Raw genomic sequence first — 22,103 nt, forward strand, 5'->3', positions numbered from 1 at the left:
GAAACCCCGTCTCTACTAAAAATACAAAAAAACTAGCCAGGTGAGGTGGTGGGCGCCTGTAGTCCCAGCTACTCAGGAGGCTGAGGCAGGAGAATGGCGTAAACCGGTGAGGTGGAGCTTGCAGTGAGCCGAGATCCGGCCACTGCACTCCAGCCTGGGCGACAGAGTGAGACTCCGTCTCAAAAAAAAAAAAAAAAAAAAAAAAAAAGAAATCTTTGCCTACTACAAGGCACAAAGATTTTCTCATACTTTCTTCTATAAGTTTTATCATTGTAACTTTTTCAGTTAGGTCTGTGATTCATTTTTTAATACTGATATCTAATTGTTCCAGAAACATTTGTTGAAGAGGCTTTCTTTTTCCTATTGAATTTCCTTGGTATGTTTATCAAAATCAGTTCACTTTATGTGTATGAGCCTGTATCTGGTCTCTCTTTTCTGTTCAATTTTAATCTTTTTGTCTGTCTGCTTTAAAAGATAGGTTTTATTATTATTTAGGTTTCATGAAGCCAACAGATTAGGAGACAACTGCCACTGGAAAGATAGTTTGTTACAGTTCCCAAGAGGCGGAGGCATACCACGCCATACAGGGCCACACATATTACACATGTGGAAGCACCAAGGTCAGTTGGGATCTAGAAGGAGTGAGGGGAAAGCATGGGCCAGAGCCTTTATTTAGGTTTTGTGGGAAGGAATGGACTAGGCAGGGCCAGAAGGCTAGGCAGATTTAAGATTGGCTAGTTTGAATAATTCCACTGGGCTCTAGGGTATAGGGACTGTCCCCAGTTGCTTGGTACCTGGCCCTGGAGTGATTAGAGCAGGGGGATAGTGGCTCAACCTGTGAAAGCTCAGTAAAAGAGGTAGTTGTGGATATGGGCTGTGTATTGGCTGTTTTGCATATGAAAGGCATCCTCAAGTTCAAGTTATTTCCTAATCTCTAGAATTAGCTATCACGGGGAGGGGGCAGTCTCTCCAGGATCAGTTAAGCCCCAGTTGCCAGAACATCAAGGGTACAGAAACTAAGAAAATATAGTTAATACATTATCCTTTTAGCAAACCCATACTATCTTTATTACTGTAGTTTTTACAGTAAATCTTCAATCGGGTAGTATAAGTTCTTCAACTTTGCTTTTTAAAAATTACTTTGCTCTTCTAGGTCATTTGCATTTTCATATACATTTTATAATCAGTTTGTAATTTTTACAAAAAAGCCTACTGGGATTTTGTTTGGAGTTCAGTTGACTCTGTAGATCAATTTTAGGAGAACTGACATCTTAACAATAGTGAGCCTTCTAACCCATGAACATGGCATATTTCTGCAGTTACTTAGATCTTTAATTTCATTTAGCAGAATTGTATAGTTTTCAGCATAGAGGTCATAGGAATCCTTCATTAAGTTTATCCCTAAGTACTCGATGTTTTTTATTCTGTTTTACATGACATTGTTTTAGTTTTATTTTTTGATTTTCATTGCTAATATAAAGTTTTTTAAATTTTATTTTTAGATTGTTTATTGCTAGTATAAGTTGCTAGTGATTGATTTTCGTGCATTAACTTTGTATCCTGAGGCACTGCTAAATCTACCTATTAGTTTTCTTTTAAGTTTCTCAGGATTTTTCATATAAGTAATGATTATCACCTAAAAATAGGGACACTTTTACATCTTCCTTTCCAAGCTCATGTTTTAATTTATTTTCCTTCTTTTACTGTCTAAGACTTTCAGTTCAATGTTGAATGGAAGGGGTGAGTTAGGTTGTTTGTCTTGGTTCTGATATTGTGGGTAAAAACTTCAGTCTTTCACCATTAATTATGATATTAGCTGTAGATTTTCTGTACCTGCCCTTTAGCAGGTTATGTAAGTTCCTTTCTAATCCTAGCTTGTTTCATAGTTTTTTTTTTTTTTTTAATCATGATTGAGTGTTGAATTTTGTCAAATGCTTTTTCTGCATCTATTGGAGTGATATCAAATACATGAGCATTTTTTGTTCTGTAATTGTGGTGAATTCATTGATTTTTAAATGTTGAATTAACCTTGCATTTCTGAGATAAATATTAGTTGATTATGATGTATTAGCTTTATTATATATTGTTGGACTCTACTTACTGATATTTGACTTAAAAGTTTGCCTTTTTCATGAGTGATTTGCTTCATGGTTTTCTTTTTTTTCAATGTCTTTGTCATGTTTTGATATTATGGTTATACTGGCTACTAAAATGAGTTGTGAAGTGTTCCCTTCTCTATTTTCTGAAATACTTTGTGTGAGATTATTATTTCTTTTAATGTTTCATGGAATTAACCAAGAAAGCCATTTGGACCTAGAGTTTTCTTGACAGGAAGGATTTAATGACAAACCCAATTTTTAAAATAGACATAGGGCTATTCAGATTTTTTGTTTCATCTTTTGCCAGACATAGTAAGTTGTACTTTTCAAGGAATTTTGTTTATTTCCTCTGTGTTGTCCAATTTAATCCTGTTGTGGTCTGAGAGCATACCCTTTATGATTTCAGCATATGATCTACCTAGGGGAATGTTTTGTGTGTCCCTGCAAAGAATGTATGTTCAGCTGTTGATGGGTATGTTGTTCTATAATCTACAACTCAGGTTGGTTCCATGTTGTTGAAATCTTCTAATGCCTTACTAATTTGTCTTCTACTTGTTCATTCAATTATTGTAATTTGGGGGGGTTAAAACTGACAAAGAGATTTTAAAATGTATATGGATATGCAAAAGACCTCGAATGATCAACACAGTCTTGAGGAAGAAGAAAAAGTATGGAGGATTGACACTACCGAATGTTAAGATTTACTTTAAAGCTATAGCAACCTGGACAGTATGGTATTGGTGTAAAGACAGACTAATATATAAATGGAACAGAAGGGAGAGACTAAAAATAGACCCATTAATATACAGACAACTGATTTTTGACCAAGGTGCCAATGTAATTTGAAGGGAGAAATGAAAGTCTTTTCAAATTGTGCTGGAACAAATGGATGTCAGTATTAGGGAGAAAAATTCATACTTTGACCCATACTTCACATCCTATACAAAAATGAACTCAAGTTCTACTATTATAGAATTGTTTATATTGAAGTAATCTGCCAGACAGACAAAAATTGTTAACGCTGGAAAACATATTTTTAAAACTAACTACTAAAGATGCTGGAGAGTGATCAAAAGAACATTTTTTGGCTCCATCATATTTTGAGTAATTTTGGATCGTGTCCTGAACATTATCAATGTTATGGTAACATGGTATTCTGTTATATTGTTCTGAAGAATGCCAGTGTTCTTGTCACAGCAGGCAATTAACTAGGTTAAATTGACACTGGAAATGCTGTCTCACCTAAGGCGAGTGGCAACTCAGGTCGCAGTTCAGTCCTGCTTTCAGTTTGCTCTACCCATGCAAGGTTGAGGGGTCAGCCAGAGACTTAGGCAGATTTTATACACAGAATTAGGAATTTGCTTTTTTTGATTCTTTCTTTTGGAGTTGCCCCCTTAAACTCTAGTGGCCCTGGGTACCCAGACCACCTTTTCCTGATTCCTCTTGCAAAAGGATGACAAGCTTTTATGAGAATTTTAGCTGCTCCACATTGCTGCTAGGAGTGCAGCTACTCTCAACGGAAACCCGAGAAAGGGGGAACTCACTACATGCTAGTCACTTCCTCTAACTTTTGACTCCCCTCCAAAATCTGCCTGCTTTTGTTTGGTTTTTTATTTTTGTTTATTTTTCAAGAGGTTACATTTACTATCTGTAGAAGGGTCTTTTTCAGAAGCTTACTTCTCCATACTGGAAGTAGAACTCTTACCATCGATTCTTGTACATTGACCTTGTATTCCGAGACTTTGCTAAATTTTGCTTATTAATTCTAGTGGGTCTTTTTGTGAATAAATACCATAAAACTTTCTGCAAACATTATCATGCCTGTCATTCATTTTCTTTTTGGTCTATATGCTCTTTATTTTTATTTTATCTTGTTCCCAATCTGAAGGCAAAAACTTTCAGTCTTTCACCATTAGGTGTATTAGCTGTGATTTTTCTTAGATGCCCTTTATTAATTTGTGACAATTTCTTTCTATTCCTAGTTTGATGAGAGTCTTAAACATGAATTGATGTTGAATTTTCTAAATGCCAAATGCTTTTTATGTATTTTTTGAAAAGTGCATTTTGTTCTATTAATATGGTGAATTTTATTGATTTTTAGATGTCAAATTAAACTTACATTCCTGAGATAAGCCTTACTTCATCATGGTGTATTATCTTTTCATGTATTTCTCGATTTGATTTGCTAATATTTGGTAAGGATCTTAATTTCCATGTCTTTGAGAGACATTGGTCTTTAGTTTTGTGTGTGTGTGTCGGGGAGGGGGGTTCCCTTATAATATTATATCTTTGATTTCAGTATCATGTTAATTCTAGCTTCATAAAATGAATTTGGAAATTTCATACCTGTTCTGTTTTCTGAAAGAGTTTGCTATATTTGCTAGAATTTTTCAGTGTTCACGCCTCTTGTGATTTTGTATAAGATTACTTTAAATTTCTTTTTGTTAAATATGTGATAAAATTCACTAGTGAACTCATCTGGGCCATCTGAAGTTTTCTTTGTGGGACTGTCTTTAATTTCAAATTCAGTTTCTTTAATATAGGAATATTCAGATTTTTAATTTCTTCTTGTTTTAATAATTTGTTCTTTCAAGGAGTTTGTGTATTCCATCTAAGATGTCAATTTTTTGGCATAAGTTTTTTTTATTGTATTGTCACTTTAATGTCTTATATCTTTGCCAATGTGCCCTCTCTCTCTGAAGTTGATAAAAGTTCAATTCAACAGGAATATATATATATAGAAACCTAATTTTCTATGTACTTAATATCATAGCCTCAAAATATATAGTAAACATTGTATTAAAAAGAGTATTTAAAAAAGTATTAAAAGGAGAAGTAGACAAAATGCACAATCATAGTTGGAGATTTTAACATACCTATTTTTCCAACTGTTGAAACAAGCACACAAAATCTCTAAAGAGGTAGAAGACTAGAACATGATAAACCAATATGATGTAATCGACATACATAGGTTACTACATCCAACAACTACAGAATACACATTCTTTTCAAGTATACATGGTGCATTCACCAGAATAGACTATTTTGGGATATAAAGCTGTTTGCATCAAATTTCAAAGGTTTGAAGTCATAGACTGTATGTTCTCTAACCACTGTTAAATTAAAACTCTAAACAGAAAAACAACTAAAAAATATCTAAATGTTTGAAAAGTAAGCAACACACATCCAAATAGCCCATAAGTCAAAAAAGATATCACAATGAAAATATATTGAGTGAAATGATAGTGAAAATATGATACATCAGAATTTGTGGGGCTGGGCACAGTGGCTCACACCTGTAATCAGCACTTTGGGAGGCTGAGACAGGTGGATCACCTAAGGTCAGGAGTTTGAGACCAGCCTGGCCAACATGGCAAACCCCATCTCTACTAAAAATACAAAAATTAGCTGGGCGTGGTGGCAGGTGCCTGTAATCCCAACCACTCGGGAGGCTGAGGCAGGACAATTGCTTGAACCCAGGAGGCAGAGGATGCAGTGAGCCAAGATGGCACCGCTGCATTCCAGGCTGGGCAACAGAGTGAGACTCCATCTCAAAAAAAAAACAAACAAAAAAAAAAACAAAAAAAACCAACCAAACAAAAAAACTTGTGAGATGAAACTGAAGCACTATGATGAAAGTTTCTTATTTTGTATATCTCTACCAGAAAATTTAAAAGATTAAAAATTGGCCATCTAGGTTTGCACCTCAGGACATGCAAAAGTGAAAACTACCAAAGCCAAAATTTGCTTCTTTGAAAGATTAATACAATTGATAAATTTAGCACGATCAATCAAGGAGGAGAAAGAGAAAACACAGATTATCAATGCCATGAATGAGAAAAGAAACATCATTACAAATCTTATAGGCCTTAAAAGGATACTAAGAAGATATTATGACCAACTTTATCCCCCAAAATTTGATAACCAAAATGAAATGAACAGTCTTAGAAAAACAGAAATTACAAGAAATGTCACAAGAAAAAAGGTCAAAATCATAGTAGTATTTTTATGTATTAAAGAAATTGAACTTATAATTTAAAACCTATCCACAAACAAAGCTCTCAACCCACATGGCTTCATTGGTGAACTCTGGTCATTTAGAGAATAAATAACACCAATATTATTCATGTTCTTTTGAAGGAAAAAAAGAGAGAACACTTCATATCTTATTTGATAGTAAATTGAACTATATTAGAATAAAGAATTACTCTTTGAAAGATATCATTAAGAAAGTTAATAGGGAAGCCACAAGCTGGGAGAAGATATTTGCAATACATATATTTGACAAATGACTTTATATTCAGAATATATAAAGAACTCTCACAAATCAACAGAGAAAAAAATTGGTAAAAGACACAGGCATTTGGAAAAAGAGGTATTCAAATGGGCATTATATATATGAAAAGGTACTAAAGATCATTACTCATCAGAGAAATGTAAATTAAAACCACAATGTGGCAGCCCTACACACATACATACATACAAAAAAGGGCTAAAATTTAAGACTGACAATTATCAAATGTTGATGAGTATTTAGAGCAACTGGAATTCACATTCATCGATGGTAGGAGTGTAAATTATTTCAACCACTTTGGAAGATAGGCATTACCTACACTAAATGTATAACAATTCTGTGGCCCAGTAGTGCCGCTCCTAGGCATATATTTAAGAGAAACGAGCACATATATTCACTAAAAGAAATGTACAAGAATGCTTATACCAGCTTTAGCATAATTGCTGAAAATTTGAAACCACTCAAGTGTCCATCAGTAGGAGAATAGATGAGCGTTATGCTACATTCTTACAATGTGATACTACACAACAATGAAAAGAATGAACTACTGTTACCAGAACTTGGGCGAACCTCAAAAAATTTGTTGAACAAAAGAAGCCAGACATGAAAATGGGTATATGCTATGTGATTCAATTTATATAAAGTTCAAGCAAGGCCAAGCAAAACTAATTTGTGATTGTGATAATATTGATGATAAGTGATTGGCAATCTATGGTCAAAATGATGGTTACCTCAGAGAGTCAATTATTGATGGGAAAGGGCCACCAGGGAATTTTCTGGGATAATTAAAATGTTTTCTACTTTCATCTGAGTTTTGGTTACATGGGTGTATACATATGAGTACTGGAGTTCAGCTTTACAGCTAAGATCTATACTATATAGCTTTGCATACATTCATTGAGCTTTACAGTTAATATCTACACTTTACTATATATAAATTATACCTCAATAAAAAATAATTAGCCTATGAGATTATTCCTCAGGAATGTTTATATAGAATTGGTATTGCTTGATCATTGGAGTATATGTGCAATCCACAAGTGTGCCTATTTTACCACATTTATGCCAACACTCAGCATCATTCAGATTTCTTATCTTGTGGCCAATATAATGGATGTAAAGTGGTATTGTGTTATTTTTCCCCCTTTTATTATCTGCTATCCATTTAGGTTTCCCCTCTGTTAATTGCTTGATCCTATTTTATCTTTTCTAACCATACAGTTTTTTCTCTTCCTTCTTTATTTGTACCTAATTGTCTCATTTACTTTTCATAGAGGCTTTTTTTCCCCACTAAGATGCACTAGTTAGGAGTACCATTTACTGTCTTCAAGATATCTGTTCCAATAGTAATTAACTCAAAGGGGTCTTCCATTTGGAACACTTAAGGTTTTTATTTGTATTCTGATGACTTCCATGTTGACACCACTAGGTGCTGTATTATAATTGTGCTCTAGTACTTACTTACCTGCATACCACACAATTCCCATTGAATAGTCTACTTTATTCATCCTCAATATGGGAGGAATTGGCCTCATCATTACCCAAATCAGGAATCCTCACATTCCAAATTTTGTCAGATTCTGCTGTTTCTTGTTTCTTCCCTCTTAGCTGTCTTCTCTTACTAATTACTCTGCAATTCCTATTTTTTCTTTTTTAAAGAATACTAATTCACCTCTCATCTTAGTTCCAGTAACATTACTCCAAAACAAGTCTGTATTTTCTTATGCTTGGATTATTCTGTTCCAAATGGAAGCTGCAGATTCCATTCTTGTTTCCAGTTAATCTTTGAAATGCTACTGATAGATTTCATTACCTAAGACATTGCATTTATCTTTGTCATTACCTTTATGAAGTAATCTTACAGTTATTCCATATTATATAACACATAACCAATAACTTTTCTCTCAGTGCCATCTATAAGATTACCATTATTCCCAATTTAAAATTTTATCTGTACAGTTTCCTTAATTTATGCTTACTTCAAATCGTTCGCCTTGTTTTTAATGCCTGGCATATATGAAGTGTATCTGTGTATCTGGGCTTTTTATTATTTTGTGCTCTGCCTGTCCAGGTAATAGACATTTTTCTTTTGTGTTCAGGCTTTCATCTATTCCATAAAAAGGCCCTTACATACTCCAGATTTATTACTCCATTATTTATTATTATTCCCCATTTCTGTTTCCCCATGTCCCAGATGCTTTTGCCCCCAGTAATTTTTGAAAATCTCTGAAAATAGGAGCTTGTATCTTATTTTCATTATTCAAATGCTAAGCATGAAGAAAATACTTACCAATATAAACTAATTGAATTTGTGGGTGATAAGAATAGAATTTTGCTGTGTTTTAGAGGGATTTTAAAAAAAAATTCTACTGAGAGGAATTCAACAAAGATTGTTATTGGGAAGTAAACACAATGGCACCAAATATTTAAAAGTTTACCCTCTTACACATTGTGTTTCTGTTATAATTAGGAGTCTATTACAAGGATTAGCAAAATGAGTAGCATAGAGAGTGCCTGCTTTTGACATTCAGAAGAAAAAAATTTACTAGCAATATGATTAGATTAATTTTCCAAGTAAAAAATTCTTAAACTGCTTTATGAAGCACACATACCTTTTTTAATGGCACAAAAGAAAATGCTAAGCTGATTTGAAAATAAACTGCACTCTTTTTTGAGGCATCTTTGTGTGTGACAAGTAGAATGTAAGTTCGCATGAGCAGCTCTTTTTTCTAGACTGATGACTCTTCATTTATGTACTGTTCATAGAATCGGGTGCTCAGGAGAGGTATAGAGAAGCTATTTATTGCAGGAACAAATTTTTTACAATGAACATTGGTACTAGTGATGTAATAAATAATTGTCTGGTACAGCAAGGGATTTATAATTTAAATAAAGTAAAAAGTAGAATTGCTTCTAAAACCATGCCTAGGAATCCAGTGCTTAGTATTTCCAGAATAAATTAAATCCAGATGTGTGAGAATACAAATGCAACCTAAGAATAGGTAGATGAGATTTTGGATAGGACATGTGTCTGAAGTACAGTATCAAACCGACTAAAGGGGGACAAGTGGGTTTGATGACTCAGAGCATTCTCAGTATCTAAAAATATCTTACTGAAAAAGCCAGTGGTATAATTTATTCATGTTAAAATTATTTATCAATAATCTAATATGTCTCATGTACTGTACTAGGAATGGAAACATCTGTAATTCCTACCCTGGGCAAGAATAATGTCTGAATTATGCTAACGCTAACTTGTAGCAATAGATTGTCAAATATAGTGACTAAAATAGTAAAGAATTGCATTTCCCTCTTATAGGAAACCTCATTGCTCATGATTGTTCAGGAATCCAACCTCCTTCCAACACACATTACTCCACCATCTCTTAGGATTTTTGTGGGATCTGCGTGCTTGACTCTGTGTTTCTGCCAAGTCCAGGTTTTAGTAAGCAAGAAAGTAGAAGTGGGTGTGGAGAAAACATGCCTGTGGTCTCAATGCTCCCATCTGAAAGTGGCACCGTCATTTTCTCTCACATTCTCTTGATCAGAACGTTGTCACATGGCCACACTAATTTCAAAGGAGACTGAGAAATGCTCTATGACTGGGCATCCGTATGCCTGGATGCTACTCTGTTAAATGCAAAAGAATGGGGGAACAGATTCTAGTGGATAGCTTTCAGTCTCTACCACAGATGACTTGTCTTCTCTGCTATTTTTTGTTATATATATATAATGTAGGTCCAAGAAAACAATTATACCTGGATGGAGAGTTGGAGTGTAGACATCTATTTATTGTTTGTATAGGTTAGGATGGCTATGACTACAATATTTTTATAGACATGAATAAATTATTTTTATCACATGAATTTTGTATTTTTACTGATAAGCAAAATTAATGAGGATTTAGAATTGAAAGCTAATGAGTACTTAAACTCCAAGCGTAGGCCCTCCTAGATCTTTCTCCTGAAAACTTTTGTATTATCAATCTTCTGTCCACCCTACCTAATAGCCAAGCTTCCTACCAAAATAGAACTAGACTGCTTATGTTGAACGCCAGCCTCCAACTCTTAATAACCATGTTGTATGGCAAATTATGTAACTGTCATGAGCTTCACTTTTCTTATCTACAGAAGGTGGATAGTAGTAGTAGATACCTCACAGGACCTCTGAAAGGATTAAATGAGTTCATATGTACAGTCATGGACCACATAATGATATTGAGTGCCTTAAGATTGTAATGAAATTGAAAAACGCCTATCACCTAGTTACATCACGGCCATTGCTGCATTGTAGTGCAATGCATTACCTTTTCTATGTTTAGATATGTTTAAACATACAAATACTTACTATTGTATTATAGTTGCCTGCAGTAGTCAGTACAGTCACATGCTATATGGGTTTGTAGCCTAGGAGCAATATTCTATACCATATAGCCTAGATGTGTAGTAGGTTATACCATCTGGGTTTTTATAAGTACTATATACTCTATGATGTTTGCACAACAACGAAATCGCCTAATGACAGCTTTCTCAGACAGTATCCCTGTTGTCAAGCAATGTGTGACTGCATATATTTCTTAGAACGGTGCCTGGAATGTTGTAAGTGTCATGTAAGAGTTTGGCACATAAAAGTGCTATATATGTATTTCCTGTCATCATTGTCATCATGAGATTTACTGATTTCCATGTGTTCAGCTTGTATTAGCTTATGTGTACCTTTTAATCCCTTGTGGTCTATTGTTTGTGTCAATTTTACTTTTTCTTTCTCTTTTTAGATGGGAAATTTGGAATTAAGCCTTCCCAGAAAAGAATTTCTGGAAAATCTACACTTCATAGTGAAATGGAGGGTGAAGATACAAGAGATGATTCATTATACTCCATTTTAGAAGAATTGTGGCAAGATGCTGAACAGATAAAGAGATGTCAGGAAAAACAAAACAAACTTCTGAGTCACACCTCTTTCCTCAATAAGAAAATATTGAATACAGAGTGGGATTATGAATATAAAGACATTGGAAAATTTGTTCATCCAAGCCCAAACCTCATTCTTTCACAGAAAAGACCCCATAAACGTGATTCATTTGGGAAGAGTTTTAAGCATAATTTAGACTTACATATTCATAATAAAAGCAATGCAGCAAAGAACCTGGATAAAACTATTGGGCATGGTCAGGTTTTCACCCAGAGCTCTTCTTATAATCACCACGAAAATACACATACAGGAGTGAAGTTCTGTGAACGTAATCAATGTGGAAAAGTCCTCAGCCTCAAACGCTCACTCAGTCAAAATGTGAAATTTCCCATTGGAGAGAAAGCAAACACATGTACTGAATTTGAGAAGATCTTCACCCAGAGGTCAGACTTCTTTGCTCCTCAGAAAATTCATACTGTGGAAAAACCTCATGAGCTTAGCAAATGTGTAAATGTTTTTACACAGAAGCCACTACTCAGTATATATCTGAGAGTTCATAGAGATGAAAAACTCTACATATGTACTAAATGTGGGAAGGCCTTCATCCAGAATTCAGAATTAATTATGCATGAGAAAACTCATACTAGAGAGAAACCCTATAAATGCAATGAATGTGGGAAATCATTTTTCCAGGTGTCATCTCTACTCAGGCATCAGACAACTCATACTGGAGAAAAACTCTTTGAATGCGGTGAATGTGGTAAAGGCTTCTCCCTGAACTCAGCCCTCAATATACATCAGAAAATTCACACTGGAGAGAGACATCACAAATGCAGTGAGTGTGGGAAAGCCTTTACCCAAAAATCAACACTCAGGATGCATCAGAGAATTCATACAGGAGAGAGGTCCTATATCTGTACTCAATGTGGGCAGGCCTTCATCCAGAAGGCACACTTGATTGCACATCAAAGAATTCATACTGGAGAGAAGCCTTATGAATGCAGTGACTGTGGGAAATCTTTCCCTTCTAAGTCACAACTCCAGATGCATAAGCGAATTCACACAGGAGAGAAACCCTATATATGCACTGAATGTGGGAAGGCTTTCACCAACAGGTCAAATCTCAATACTCACCAGAAGTCTCATACTGGAGAAAAGTCTTATATATGTGCTGAATGTGGGAAGGCCTTCACCGACAGGTCAAATTTCAATAAACACCAGACCATTCACACTGGAGAGAAACCCTATGTTTGTGCTGATTGTGGGAGGGCCTTCATCCAGAAGTCAGAGCTGATTACACATCAGAGAATTCATACTACAGAGAAGCCTTATAAATGTCCTGACTGTGAGAAATCCTTCTCCAAGAAACCACATCTCAAAGTACACCAACGAATTCACACAGGGGAGAAACCATATATATGTGCAGAATGTGGGAAAGCCTTCACTGATAGGTCAAATTTCAATAAACATCAGACAATTCATACTGGAGATAAACCGTATAAATGCAGTGACTGTGGAAAGGGCTTCACCCAGAAATCAGTTCTCAGTATGCATCGCAATATTCATACATGAAAGTAATCCTGTTTCTTGAAAATGAGAGCCTTATAAGGCTGACAAAGGTCAGGTCTAACTATATATTACAAAATTCATCCAAGACAGATCCTATATGAATATGTTGTATAAGGAAAAGCGTCAGGCTATCTAACTTCAGATGGAAAAAATTATTCAGAAGAAACTCTCTTAAAAATGCATTGACGGAGAGAGAATTTGCACAGCCTCATGAAATATAGTAGAAGTCATACTGAGAAAAACGTTGTCAGGAAAAGCCTTCCTATAGAAAGTATTATAAGTCAAATTGTTACCAAATTATTTATAGGAAGGATAATGCAAAATTATGTAAATGATGGTCATATTTACTGTGTTATATTAAGCAATTTAAAGTGATAACAAAATGAAAGGTAGTGCAGCAAAATAATATAACTGATTAGACCTACTGTCAGTTCTATAGGGTGTTTGTGGCAGAACACAGTGCATAACAGGAGGAATATTAAATTTTTTTTCAAATTTATGTCCATCATAAATTATGATGGACATATTTATGTCCATCAAATGTTTCTTATTGAATATGTCTATCAAATATGTTTCTTACTGAATATTTCTATCAAGTGAATCCACAATTTAAAAGTCACTTTGGTTTTATATATATATACACATCTGCAGATATAATTTTATAGGGATACACAAATATAATCCTATCATTTGTACTCGTTTCCATGACTTAGTATTCTTGTTTGTTTTCATTGTGGTACAATGCAAAGTAGCCACAGATTCCTCCCATCCCAAGTAGCGTCTCTTTATCTATTACTTGACTTTGAACTTAGCCATGTGACTTTCTTTGGCCAATGGAAATTAGCAAAGAGAATCAATAAGAAGCTTGAGAAGTGTGCAAAGCCTGCCTTGAAGCTTACCCTCTCTTGCTGCTCTTTCCAAACTTGAAAAATCTCAAATTGCCCTACTGGGGGGTGAGGAACCACCACATGGAGCAGTGGTGAGCCAGCCTGGCTGAGGCCCCTTAGACCAAGTAGCCTGCCAATTGTCAGAATTGGGAGTGAGGTTTTCCAAGACCTCTAGTTCCAGCTGAGCCAGCCTAGCCCAGAAGAGCCATACCAGTTATTCCAGCCAATTTACAGAATTGTGAGATAAATAAAATGAGTATAGTTTTAAGCAACATAAGTTTTGGGGGTAGTTTGTTGTACAGAAAATGCTAAGTAATATTTGAAAGTATATGTTTGGGGGAGGGGGCATAGTGGACCAAAACGTGACATGTGGCATTGGCTTTGGGTCTGAGTGGCAGGTAGAAACTGGAAAAACAGTGAGGAAAACTGTTTTTCCTCAAATAACAAATGTTGGATAGGTGACAACCCATGTTATTTAGTAGGGAAAAATATAGAAAAACAGTTATCACCATACTCTGTGGGAAGATAGAGAATGGACCAAACGAACTTATGGATCTGGCTAAGGAGATTTGCAGCAGAATATGGGAAGTATCAGCTTGCTTCTTTTAGCTGCATATGGTAAGATACAGAAAGAGAGAAATGAACTAAAGAAATAACTGTTTCTTTGGCAAGCAGAATTCAGAATACGGAAAAGCCAAGGATTGCTGGGTTGAAAAATAACGGTTTCACATCGCTAGTTTCTCCAGCTATCTAAATATTCTCAAGGTAGATAATAGCCTCAGGGTAAAGATCAAATCATGGTTGTATCTGTAAGACTCTTTATTACAATGTGTGAAATAGTTCAATTGGTGCTTAGGAGACCATCTCAGCTAAATTTAAGGGCTTCTAAAAATCATGACATTGTCCCATAGAAGCCTGACATACTGCTCAAAGTGGAGAGAGACCTATCTTAAAAAGAATTGCTGATGTGGCATTTGGGAAAAGGAGTAGATCCAAACCAGATTCATAGGAAACTCACAAAGTTTTTAATAGAGTTTTACTAGTAAAACCACCTCCAGGTTGGACTTCCAGGGACTGCAACAGTTCAAAATGAAAAGTGGCCTCTGGATTCCCCTCCCTAACTTCTATGAATAGGATACAAGCTGAGAAAGTTACTCAGATGCAAACATGGTCCATTTCTTATGGAAAATGAAGGACATCTCAGAGGGAAGACCCAAGAACAATATATTAAAATGGACTGGGGAGCCATCCCAGGGAGAACTGTGCCCTAATCAAGAAACATTATCTGCCCCTGGAGCCAAGGGAACTGACAACATTTGCTCTGTGGGATTTCAGAATTGTTATGGAACAGTGACTGATATGTGCCTCTTGGTCTTCCTCTTTTTGAATGGGAGTATCTATTATAGTTATCCTGTACCTATCTCACCATTGTATATATTGGGTGTGTGTTGGGGGACATATAACTTGTCATTTAGCTCACAGGTATCTGGATCAAGAAACTGAAAAACTGTACCCAAGGAACCTCAGCCACAACTGAACCTGTTACAGAAGACTTGAGATCCTGGATTGGAACTTGATGCCACAATTTTGGATGAGAAATTTGGAGGTCCTGGAATAGGGGTGAACATATTTTGCATGGGGTGGTAATGTGAATAATTTGTGACCAGAAGACACACTGTGTTAGGTAGAAAAATGCTACAGATATCTTCATCCCTATATATGTATCCTTCTTCAGTCTTCATTTCTCTTTGTGTTTCAGTTAGGATAATTTCTATTGATCTATCTTCAAATCCACTGATGTTTTTTCCCTTACCCTGGCTCTGTCAAGTCTACTGATAAGCCCATTGAAGGCATTCTTCAACTCAGTTATGTTTTATTTTTATTTCTAATATTTCCATTTGATTCTTACAGTTTTCATATATCTGCCAAAATTCCCCATCTTTTCATGCATGTTCATGTTTTCCACTATATCCTTTGTCTTAGTCAGTTTGAGCTGCTATAATAAAGCACCATAGACTTGGTGGCTTATAAACAACAGAAATTTATTCCTCACAGTTCTGGAGCCTGAAAGTCTGAGATCAGAATCTAGCATGGTTAGGTCTTGGTGACGGCCCTCTTCAAGGTTGCAAACTGCTGACTTCTCCTTGTATTTTCCCATGTCTACAGCTAGAGAACTCTTTGGGATCCCTTTTATAAGGGCACCAATCCCATTTATGAGGTCTCCACCCACATTACCTAATTACCTCCCAAAGGCTTCATTCACCTCCTAATACCATCACATTGAGGATTAGGATTTTAACATATGAATTTTGGGGAGGATGCACACACTCAGCCCATAATATCCTCTAACATATTAATCAGTTATTTTAAACTCCCTGTCTGATAGTTCCAACTACTAGGTCAACTGAGTCTAGGTCTATTGATTGCTTTGTCTCTTGATGGTGAGTTGTCTTCTCTTGCTCTTTTGCATCTAATAATTTTTGGCTGAATGTCAGATGTTGTATGTAGGATAGTAGAAACTGAGGTAAACAGTAGTTATTCCTGGAAATAGCCATGGTTGCCCTTTTGATAGGCCATTAGCATGGGGAGATTGAATCCATCTAATCAGGAGTTGGGCTGAGTTTGTGTTTCTTTGTTGCCAGTGTTACCTTTGCTGTACCATAGACTTAAAATTCCTCTAATGTTATCTTATGCTTGAGGTAGGCACTGGTTTGCCCAGAGAATTTTTATTTTTCCCAGACCACACTTGCCTTTAGGCCTGTAGGCCTTTCCTGTTTGCCTGCATCTCAGGGAGGGTCTCGCTCCATGTTATTGCCTCTACGTTAGTAGTAGACAACTGTTATTACTTGGTTCTTGCTGACCTGGTGAGTTGGGGGCAGGGGTTTTCCTGGGCCAGCCTTGGTTTTTGTCAGGCCCCGAATCCCTGGGTCTTGAGGGTGGGATATTTTAGTGATCCTGCCCTCTTCCACTGGTAGAAGGCCTTTAATCATCTGGGCCCAGGATGATATCCTGCCTTTTTATCATGGGTGGAATTTTTTTTTTCCATTTCCCTCACTCTAGTCACAGTGAATCTTCACCTGTGTCCTGAGGGCAACAGGGTTTGCTGCACTTCTTTTAGTGGCTTAAGGATTTTGTTCTGTAGGGGAGTAGGGTTCCATTGGAGCTTTGTGCCATTTCTATATTAGCAGCAGCCCCCTTGCAGGCCTACCCCATGGAGGTAGACTTTCTCCAGTCTTCTTCCTTGCCCCCGTGTTTCTTGAGAGCACTCAGTGGATGTCTATGGAGAAGTGCCTGCAAGTAGAGACCAACTACCCTTAGGTCTACAGCTCTCATGAGTCTCCCGCACTCAGCCTTTAGCAATTCATTAAAAATTCTTGTTGAATTCTTACTGCTTATATAGTGGCCTCATCTTCCTTCCTGCTGTACCACAGATGACCGAGGAGAGGCACTTGTCTTTTATTATATTTCAAGCTAGTTGGTTGCTCTGTAATCTTAGCTCTCTGATGGGTTCAAGAAAACTTATGTTTTTGCAGATTACCCAGCTTTATTCTTGTTATAGAGATGGGAGCAGTGTTCTTTCCAGATGTCTACATGCTAGGCAGAAACTAGAAGTCTGGACAGTCTCCATTGTCTCCTACTATCCGAATATATGCCCCTTTTCAGTGTGACTTTGCCACTTCGCCCATCAAGAGGTAGAATCTATTTCTTCAACCCCTGCACCTGGGCTTGGCTATTTTGTTGGCCAATAGGACATTAACAAATATGATACAAGCAGAGACTTGAGAAGTGCCTGCACAATGAGGCTTGCCCTCTTTTGCAGCTCTTTGGAATCCTGAGCCCATGTGTGGAAAAGCCGGAACTATACTGTTGGAAAATGAGAGAGATCACATGGAGCAGTAATGGAGCAAAGACCAGCCATCCCAGTTGAGATACCCTACACCAACCAGATTTTCAAATGCCGGACATGTGAATGAAGCTACCCTAGGCATCCAGTCTTGGTCAAGGCAACTTTGGCTGGCAGTCTCTGAGATGACCCTGAATGATCCCCACCTCCTGGTATTCACACTCTTATATAATCCCCTCCTCTTGAGTTTGGACTGGAATTAGTGTCTTGGTTCTAGTGAATAGAATGAGGCAGAGGTAATGGGATGTCATACCCAAGATTAGTTACAAAAAGACTGTGGCTTCCATTTTGGGTGCTTGGTTACTCTCTCAGATGGCTCATCATAGGGGAAACTGCTGCTACATCATGAGATAGCCCTGTGGAAAGGCCCACATGTGTGAACTTTGAAGCATATCCTCCCCTACTTGAGCCTTTAGATGAGGACCACAGCCAGATAGCTTGACTGTAAGCTAGATAGCTTGATTCATGAGAGACCTTCAGCCAGAGGCATCTTTTGAGCCACACTTGAATTCTTGACCCACAGAAACTGCAAGATAATAAATGTTTTAAGCTGCTAAATTTTAAGTAATTTGTTACACAGTAGTAGGTTAATAATACACTGGCATTAGGAAGGTTCTGCCATTCGTACCAGCCATCCCAAACAACTACCAGAATAATGGATTAAAACGTTAATTGTTTTAAGTCACTAAGTTTTGGGTGGCATGATAACAACCCAGCAAAAAGCTAACTGATACATTCATTATTTATTGCATTTCTTCCTCCACTATTCTTCCCTAACAGAAAACCAATACTAATAAACTACTGTGAACACTTCACTTTCATGTTTTAATCTCTGCTCTGTGCTCATAATCATATGTAGACATACATATGTTCCCATGCCTGTAATCAGAAGTTATATAAGGATTGTTTCGTTTGATTTTCAAAAATCAGATCATAACATACAACCATCTCTGCAGCTTGCTTTATTATTCTTCAACAATATTTCTTTTGAACGGTTGCATGATAGTTTATGGGGTGGATATACAGTAATGTATTAAACTATTTGCATTGTTAAAACTTATTCACTCCCATTTGCAACCCTTTTTAGTCACTGGGAACAATGCTGTTAAAAATATTAAAAGATAGTTTGCATAGTGGTTAGGTAGATAGGCTCAGGAAGCCATCTGCCAGGGTTTCAATCCTCACTCTACCAATTTACTAGCTTATGTGACATTGGAAAGGTTAGTTAACTTCTCTGTCCTGATGATTTTCATCTATAAAAGATGTACACACTAGCACCTACCATAGATTTGACTAAGAAGCATATTTCTTTCCTAGGGCTGCTATAACAAAGTACCACAATTGGGCAGCCTAAAACAGCAGAAATTGTCTCATAGTTCTTGAGACTGGAGATCTGAATCACGGTGTCAGCAGGGCCATGCTCCCTCTGAAGGTGCTAGGGAAGGAACTGTTTCATGCCTCTCTCCTAGCTTTTGAGAGCCTCAGGTGTTATTTGGCTTATAGATGCATTATTCCTATCAGATGGCTGTTTTCTCCCTGTGTTTCTTCACATCATGTTCCCTCTGCGTGTCCGGCTCTGTTTCCAAATTTCCCCTTTCATAAGGACACTAGTTATATTGGATTGGAGTTCACTTTAATGGCCCCATTTTAACTTAATTACCTCTGTACTCTATTTCCAAATAAAGTTATATTCTGAGGTTCTGGGGATTAGGATTTCCACGTATCTTTTTTTGCAGGTACACAGTTCATTAACAAGAAGTTAATGCATATTGTGTAGAGCTCTTAGAACTATGCATGGAGAGAATTTCTTAATGGGTATTAGATACACCTCACTTCCTGAGCTCGCATAGGTCCCCCTACAACTCTGTGTGTTTGGGACATTGAGGTGGGATTTGAGAGCTTGTTTCCGGCATCTTAGTGTCATCCAAATAAAGAAAATGTAGGGAGTAACAGGAAAAGCAGGCGTAAGACCGAAGCTTGTGCTTTGGGTTGAGAAGGATGTATCTATAGAAGATAATGAGAAGGGGCAGCTAGAGAGGTAAAAACATACCAGGTGAGCAAGGGGCTCATAGAAACAGTGTTTTAATGGAGGACTTGTCCAAATTGGATGTCAATTCATATGATGGGAAAATTGGTTCTTGATTTTGTGACACACAGGTTGTTGGCTTTGATGAATGCTATTTTGGAAGTAAACAAAGCAATTGAGCAAACTCAGAGGAATTTCTGAATTCAGGTAGTGTTACTTCACCATAAAGCAATTTTTCTCATAGAAAAATATCAAGCTGTTGGACTAGATTACACTGTCGTTTGGGTTATACTGAGAAATGAGAGTTGGCTAAAGTAGAAATTACATGAGATTTGGAAGGTCAAAGGGAAGGAGCAACTATTGCTGTGAAAGTCTTTGAGATTAGAGACAGTGAAGGACAGATGCAGAGGTACCCAGCAGGTTCCAATTTTTCCTATCTTCCACTCTATATCCAGCCCTTCTTTCCATCTTCCAGCCCTGCTGACCAACAGTAGCCCCAGGTCTACCACTAGATGCTTGGCTGCAGGCTCACAAAGGCTTCTAATGGACTTCTCCATCAGCTTCTCTTGGCAGTCCCACATCAGCAGCTAGATGTGCCTGGCTTTTCAGATTTTCCTGAAAGCTCTGATTTATCCACCTATGCTAATATCTCAAAAGGGCTGGTTTAGTGATTTCTCTAGTCTTCTAACTCCCACTTCTAAACCTTCCCCAGCTACTTCTATAAATTTTGCATGAATCCCTTATTCCATAATACTCATAGTTATTATGCTTCCCTGATTGACATATTTATACTTTCTTTGCCTGAGAATTTGGTAGATGCTGCTCTTCTAAAATTGAGTGATATTATTGAGAAGTCTTAGACAAACTTGCTCTCTTTTTTCTTGTACATAATGTGCCTTTCTGCTGTATGATTCTTTTTTTATTCTTGAAGTTAAGGATCTATGGAAGCATATGCTTTGGTCCTGATCTTTGTGTATTAATTTTACCTAAGTTATAGTGAGCCATTCCAATCATTCATTTCAGGGAAGTTTTATTTTGCTTAACATTTTTTTTCCGATCCATTTCTTCTCTTCTTCAGGGACATCAATTATGCATATGTAAGATGTCTTTGCCATCTTCTACATTCATTTTCTGCCAATCAACATTCATTTCACATCATTATTCTTTTCAGTTTTGTGTGATTGACTCTAGCCTTCTCTTCAGAGACAATTCTCCTTGAATCTCATGTTCTTCATGTTTAGACATTAACAAGCAATTTGCTCAGATTTATTTACATTCCAGGATAGTAAAGATAGAGAATGTCTCCCTCCCTGGAGATTTTCCCAGAGAAGATTTGGTTGCATTTCAGGTTAATAAAGATTATATATATATGCCCAAAGAAGAGGACAGACAATAAAACAATGTAACATTATTTCCCCCACATCTTAATTATGTATATTTTCAATCATGTAGAAATATTGAAAACACAGTACAACCTATATAACATCCATCTAGATTTAACAATTTATATGTAATTTTTCCTGAAATATCAGTGGTAAGTTATAGATATAACATATCCATAAATAATTGAGCATTCATCTCCTAAAAATAAGGACATTCTCCCACATACCTGGAATATCATCATCAGTCTAACTCTATGATATATCTAGTCCATTTCCAAATTTCTCCCATTGTCCCCAAAACATATTTTACAGTTTTAATGAGGTAGAATTCGCATACAATAAGTGGAACTTGTTTAAAGTGTACAATTTGATGAGTTTTGACATGTGTGCACCTTTCCAACCATCACTACAATACAAATAATGAACATATCCATCACCCCAAAAAAGTTTCCTTATGCCTTTTTGTCATCCAGTCCTCTTTCCCCACATCCTTCCCGCATCCACAGGTAATCACGGATTTATTTTCTATTGTTATAGATTAGTTTGCATTTCCTACAATTTTATACACATGGAATAATACTATAAGCACTCTTGTTTGGCTCCTTCCATTCAGCATAATTAGTTTGAGATTCATTCATGTTGTTATATGCGTCTATGTTCATTCCTTTTTATTGCTAAGTGTTATTTCATTATATGGACATATCAGAATTTGTTTATCCATTCATGTTTTGATGGAAATTTATATTTCTAGCTTTTGGCTATTACAAATAAAACTGATGTGAACATTTGTTTACAAGTCTGTGTGGACATAGTTTTCATTTCTCTTGAGTAAATGCCTAGGAGTGAATGGCTTAGTCATATGGTAGGTATATACTTAATTATTTAAGAAATTGTCAAACTGCTTTCCAAAGTGGTTGTACTATGTTACATTTTTACCAGCAGTGTGTAAGTGCTACAGTTGCTTCATTGGGTATGATTATTATTTTTAATTTTAGTCATTTAATGGGGGTGTGGTGGTATTTCACTGTGGT

The 22,103-nt window shown here is 36.5% G+C and overlaps 1 protein-coding gene across 6 annotated transcripts in view; it reads left to right on the forward strand.

The window, feature by feature from the left end:
- The window catches only part of ZNF81 (zinc finger protein 81), a 93,810-nt gene extending 71,945 nt beyond the window's left edge, over positions 1 to 21,865 (forward strand). For 5 of the 6 annotated variants that reach the window (XM_050775613.1, XM_050775611.1, XM_050775615.1 and 2 more), the window contains one exon: positions 11,168 to 21,865. In XM_050775613.1, coding sequence (XP_050631570.1) covers positions 11,168 to 12,876 — 1,709 coding nt within the window. In that variant the 3' untranslated portion in view covers positions 12,877 to 21,865. The remainder of the gene's footprint in view (positions 1 to 11,167) is intronic. The other variant, XM_050775616.1, reaches the window with a different exon arrangement.
- Positions 21,866 to 22,103: the final 238 nt, after the last annotated feature.

Source organism: Macaca thibetana, chromosome X, assembly GCF_024542745.1.
Source record: "Macaca thibetana thibetana isolate TM-01 chromosome X, ASM2454274v1, whole genome shotgun sequence".
Classification (NCBI taxonomy): Eukaryota; Metazoa; Chordata; class Mammalia; order Primates; family Cercopithecidae; genus Macaca; species Macaca thibetana.